This window comes from Glycine max, chromosome 9 (assembly GCF_000004515.6).
Source record: "Glycine max cultivar Williams 82 chromosome 9, Glycine_max_v4.0, whole genome shotgun sequence".
Lineage (NCBI taxonomy): Eukaryota > Viridiplantae > Streptophyta > Magnoliopsida > Fabales > Fabaceae > Glycine > Glycine max.
The window spans coordinates 33,995,306-34,001,406 of NC_038245.2; the positions used below are offsets into that span (position 1 = coordinate 33,995,306).

The following is a 6,101-nucleotide window of genomic DNA, read 5'->3' on the forward strand; positions in this document are numbered from 1 at the left end:
TACTTGTGGTGCGCATTTGGAATTGGAAGAATAGTTTATAGTTATACTTAAAATATTGTTCAATTGTTTGGGGAACGGGGAGGATTTTAATAACTTAAAAAAAAATTTGGATAGTAAAGTAATATTTATCTTATCTTAAATATGAGAGAATCCGGAAAATAGTATTTGGGAGAAAGATAACTGAAATGCTAGTAAATAAATGGTATGTGTGACTTAAAAATGTATAGCTAACCCCAAAAGTATATATTAGGCATATACACTTGAAATTAATGGTGTTTTGCTCAACTTTTTTCTTTTATCTTAAAGTAAAAAAATCCAATTAAATTTTAAGAGAATCTGTTTGTAAGCTTTTTTATTAAAAAAATTACTTTTCTTTTTAATTTCTTAAAAAAATGTATTTAAATTGAATTTTTTTAAAAGAAGAGAAATAAAAATAAAAATTAAATCAGATAAAAAAATTAATACTTTTAGAACATATTCATGGAATTTGTTGAAAAAATGTTTCTTGAACTAAGTTGTGTATAACTTGAGAGAGAAACAAAGCGAGGAGAGATATTAATTTGATTGTTGATATAATACGATGAGAAGAGAGATGGAGAGAAAAGAGAGTTATTGATTAGGAATTTGAAATTTTTTGTTGTCAAAATATAATCATTCTTTTTCAAAATGAAAACAATTTAGATGGAAAAATATGTGCTGCTTCGATCTTGAATTTAATTACATTTTATTGAAAGTAATCAGTATTAATTTCCAAGCAGATGGTGTGATGGTAATCACCTTCCAGATGGCATATTGTAGGAACAATTTGAGTGTGAAGTGTGAACGATCAATTAGACTTTTGAAGTGCTTTACTAGAAGGATAAATAGCACACTGGAATGGCACTGAATGTTCATTCAATTACTTAAGCTTTTTGGTAATCCATTCAATTACTTAGATTGACAGAAAGTGGTATAGTGGAGCTTATTTGCTTCTAGTCCATTTAGCAATCATTAATGGCCCATGAGTCTTGTTTGGTTGGCTTCATTAATTGGTTGAAAAGAAAGTTAACAGAAATTTTGATTCCAAGTAATCGGTTTGGCTGCCTTCCACTACTGTACACTAGCTGTTCACAAATTGGGGTGAAAAAATGCATCACAGTTCATAAGTTGATAATGTTTAATGAAATTAAATCTTAATTGAAATGTTTGTTAGTATTTTTAATTCATAAAATGTATTTCCAAAGCGATGTAGAGGCCGTGTCATTCTAAATAATAATAATAAATATTTATTATATTAAACCAAATGAATTAATGTAACAAAATTTTAAAAATAAAACTCAAGAATTTTATTGAATTTGGAAAGTAATCTTAAAGCAATCCACAATTATAAACTTATGTAGTGCAAATGTACAATCATTAAATGTGCAATAGTACATTCATTTGTATTGTGCAGAATAAGTGCAACATATTATAATTGATAATTATCTAAGAGTTTAATTGTAGGCTATAGACCCATAGTGTTCTTTAGATAGGTTCTATATTAAATTCAATTATTTTTTTAATTTAAATGGTCCAATCCATCAAATCAAATTAATAATATCCTAAAATCTCTTAGATGACCTATTAAATGCATAATTTTTTTCCCATTCATGTGAGATCTATAAATCAATAGTAATCTATTCGTAGTTAATTATAAGATTGTTTTAAATAATTCATTTTTTAATAAAAGTGATTAATTTAATTAATTACATGTTAATTATTTATATCATTATTCTAAAATTATTTTTCTCATCTTTTTATTTACTTAATTATTTTTCATTAATTTTTGAAAAAAAAATAATTTAGTAAAGATGTTTAAAAAAAATAAATAATATATCTAAATATTAGAAAGTGATCTTATAAAAAAGAATAATTTTTTTAAAATAATATTTTAATTAAAGACAAATAGAGTATCTCAAGAGAGTTTTTTTTTTTTTTTCATGGGTCAAAGGAGTTGTGAATCCTACACTCTAGAGTGTATCTTGCACCTCATCTTTTTTTCTGAAAAATCAAAAATACCCTTAATGAGATCCACCTTCCTTCCCCAAAATCATTATTGAAGTGTAAATTATACGTACGGAACGGTCATTCCAAGAGACATAAATTATGCTTATAAAATAACCATTCCAAAATATAAATTGATGTATGGAATAGATTTTCTAGAAATTATAACTTATTCTTTTAGATTAGGGAGTCCATTAAACACTTTTAACATTTTGGATTAGAAATCCAGAGTTAATAAACATATTTCTGAAATAGGCATTCCGGAAGCATATTCAGTAAGTATGCTTTATTTGAAAATATGCTTCTGAAATACCTCTTTTAGAAATATGTTTATTGATTTCATATTCCCTGATCCGAAATGTTAAAAGCGTTTAATAGAATAAATTAAGTTGTGTCTCGGAATGATTATTCCGTGAGCGTAACTTATACTTTAGGCCGTTGGGAAGGAAGGTGTATCTCATTAAGGCTATTTTTGACTTTTCAGAAAAAAAGATGAGGTGCAAGATACACTTTAGAGTGTAGGATTCAAAAGAGCTAGTTCGTTTCTTCTTTTGTTCTTCTTCTTCACCTTAGCGAGAGAGAAACCCTAATTCGTTGCTTTCATTCTATTTGCTACAATCGAAACCCCCAATTTTTATAATACGGTAACTTTCGCCCTTTCTTCGTATTTTGCTTTCATAATATTCCTTTAGCACCTACAAATTAGGAAAAAAAAAGGCTACATTAGATGTGTAGTTTGGGGATAATGAAATTGATTGTTAATTGCTGGATACAGAAAATAATTGGTGGATTTATCGGATAGTTAGTCATCCTGTGTTATTTAAATGGGGATTTTTCAAGGTTTTGCTTTTTCCCCTTTTATTTATTTTTATTATTTAGAGTGTTGTTCTGCTCTTGATATAACGAACCCATTTGGCAAAATTGAAATTTTAATTTTGTAGCATGGGTGAATTCCGTTAAAAATTATTCGTTTTTCGCTTTTGGGTAGATGAAAATCCCATTGAAATTATGTGCACCTGAGTAATTTCAAAAGTGTAGAGTGTGGCAAGTAATTCTTATTTAATAACTTGGGAGTCGTTTATCTTATTGCTTCTTTCATTCATGTTATTTCAAAGAGTTTAATCTATATACATTGCTGGCATCTAATAGAAATTTATCTTATCACTGCGTGATATTAATAAATAAGATGATGTGGTAAATTGGTTAAATCTTTTGAGATAATTTGGGTAAAAATTCTTTACACTATATATAAATTAAACTCTTTCAAATTTGCAACTCTGCACTGCAAAATATTGCCTCTTATGTTGGCTAAGTGATGATTGTACATCGTCGAATTGCATTCTGTGAACTAGATCTAAGTAACCCCATATAAGTTGATAATGTCAATGATATGTCTGAACATGCTGTTGAGTAAGATGTCAAAACTTAAATGTTATTGTTTATGTGCAGGGTGATGTACATTCTATGATTCAGAGTTTTGGTTGAAGGTTCACTTGTATTGTTTGCCATCATGGTATGCTCAATATCTGATCTCTTAGTTATATCATGTTTATTTGTTATTTCAACTAATGTTGTGTAGTTTTACGAATTTATCGTTTTGCTCTTTGTTGTCGTTGCTGAGGGACAGATCTTGCAATGTCTCATTTTATAATTACTTGTCTGAGGGGGCAAGGTTTTGTACTGTTCTCAAATTGTCAATATGATTTTCCTTGTCTAAGCATCACGTGTATGTTTTTGCATGTAAGGGGAAATTCAATCAGATGTAAAAAATCTGTAGATGAAAGAAGAAAATCTATTTAACTAGAAAAATTATTACAAAAAGGGACTGAAAATATCCTCCTTAAAATACAGCAGCAAAATAGCCATCCCATCCCATAGATATAAATTCAAATTTTGGAATTCTTAGAATTCACTTAACTAATATGTAGGTAGTACCTAAAATTGGTTGTTTGGATTTTGATATTTTGCATGTCAGTGTATTCTAGCACTTATTTTATGTATGGCTGAATGCAGGATCCCAATGATGATAGGGGTGAAAGTAGACTCTATATTGGTAACCTTGATCTTAGAATTACAGAGTGAGGCTTGCTAACTAACCACCAAGACTTTGTTTTTGTTTTGTGCTGAATGCACATAGTGACATATTCTCTCCTTTTCTTCTCAATATATTCCAGAGCTGCTTTGCTTAAAATGTTTTCTCCCTATGGAAAGATAATTTCTGAGGACTTCTTATGGCACACGCGTGGCCCAAAACGTGGGGAGCCACGTGGTTTTGCTTTTATCCAGTATAGCACAAAAGAGGTAAGTTGATTGCATACATTAGTTACTTCACTTTCTAGCAATTTCTGATTTCCATTGTTAAAGTGAGAATGCAGGAAGCAGAATTAGCCAAGGAGAAAATGCATGGGAGGTTAGCTTGCAGCCGGCCATTGGTGGTTCGTCTTGCCGGTGATAAGTGCATGTTGGAAACAGTTGATAGCTCTACAAAAGCAGCTGGTGAAGGGCACAAGATGCATCTCACTGGTGGTGGTGGTGCCATGGGACAAACAAGTCGCAGTGCAAAAATTGCCGCTATAAAAAACAAATTGAAATCCTTAGAGGAGGAGAGTTCTAGGACCAAGAAGCAGAAGCAAAGTGATAATATTTCTTGAGTCAATTGTGCAAGTATATAATATGCAGAATCAAGGGATAATTCAATGGTGTATGAATTGAAATGTGGTGCAATTGTTTGTACCCATTCAATTGGAATTCACTTATTTAGATAAGCCTTTTTTTTATATATATATAATTTAGGCCATTAGCCAGAATTGTAACTGCCGAAGCATACTATCCATCTGAAATTCTCCAAATTGAATTTAACTGCTGAATTTCTGTTTTACTTTGACATCATGTATGCTTTCGCTCCTTAAGTTAAGATGAAATGTTAATTTTAAATGCAATGGAATCAGAGCAATTAGTGAGTTCAGAAATTGTGAGCGTGAGATCGTTTTAAATTGATGTTTTTATTATAAAAAAATGGAATATTTTCTTTTTTTTTGTGAAGAACATGAAAATAAGAAAAATGATGTTTTTTATTTTCTTTAAAATCCCTTTAAATAAAATAATAATAAAAAAAGATGATATTTTATATAATTAATAATAACAATATGTTTTTACAAATACAAATAAGATATGTTGAAGAATGAGGTCGTAGAGGCGGAAAAGGCTAGTATAGTTTTTTTTTTTTCATATTTAAACTACGAAAGTTATAAACAGTTGATGAAATTGAAAAAAAAATAAAGAAGATTAAGACAATGATAAATTTATGCTAATGTATCATTCTTTTTTATAGTTTAAAAATTATTAAATTACAGAAAATTTATTAAAATAATATTTTTATCTTTGTTTCCTTTTTCTTAAATTCTATTCTTAAATATATCCTCAGTCAAGAAATACGCTTATGTTAGTTCCCAGCTCATGCAGATAACTGTTTATAATTAATACTAGTCACGGTTAGTGTTAAAAGAAGTGCTAAATGTTTTAGATGCACGATAATGTTTTTATACTAAATATGTATCATATTATATGAAAGTCTCTTGAATCTTGATCATAACCTACCAATTTTGGCCACTTTGAAGATCCCATATAGATCAGTGTCATTGCCGCTGGTTTCCACACATTATTTGCAATTGAGTTAGCTTTTAGTACTTTCTTTAGGATATCTTTTAGCTAGTTTAGTTTAATTAAAGCATCCATCTGTATTGTAGCTCTTAAAATTTTATGTAGCATTTGATATAATTATTTTAAAAATGTTTATTTTCAACGAAATTTCATTTTATGAAAATGTTAAGTAATTCCGTAGTCAATTCCCATGATAAAATTCTATTCTTAAATATGAATGTAGATAAGGGACGCGATAGTAGTGTTTATTTGTATGCACTCGTATTACTTATTTATTTATTCGCAAAAGAAAACATAGGTCTCAATAAAATTTATATTGGAGGCATAAGATAAAAGCTGTTGAGTAGATACATTTTATTGCGTCTTATAGCATATCCTTTTAGAACATGTTTTCTATGACAAGAGAACAGCTTATTTGA

The 6,101-nt window shown here is 29.0% G+C and overlaps 1 protein-coding gene across 2 annotated transcripts; it reads left to right on the forward strand.

Annotated features, from left to right (window-relative positions):
- The first annotated feature begins 2,441 nt into the window (after positions 1-2,441).
- On the forward strand, positions 2,442-4,900 carry LOC100806572 (probable RNA-binding protein 18). 2 transcript variants are annotated; one of them, XM_003533116.5, is made up of 5 exons: positions 2,442-2,666; positions 3,472-3,535; positions 4,036-4,100; positions 4,197-4,323; positions 4,398-4,900. In XM_003533116.5, exons 2-5 carry the CDS (start codon positions 3,533-3,535, stop codon positions 4,671-4,673), a joined length of 471 nt encoding a protein of 156 aa, XP_003533164.2. In that variant the 5' UTR covers positions 2,442-2,666; positions 3,472-3,532; the 3' UTR covers positions 4,674-4,900. The 2 variants fall into 2 exon arrangements, with proteins under 2 accessions (XP_003533164.2, XP_025979539.1); XM_026123754.2 differs by lacking the exons at positions 2,442-2,666; positions 3,472-3,535; positions 4,036-4,100 and having other exon boundaries at positions 4,191-4,323; positions 4,387-4,900.
- The last annotated feature ends 1,201 nt before the right edge of the window (positions 4,901-6,101 follow it).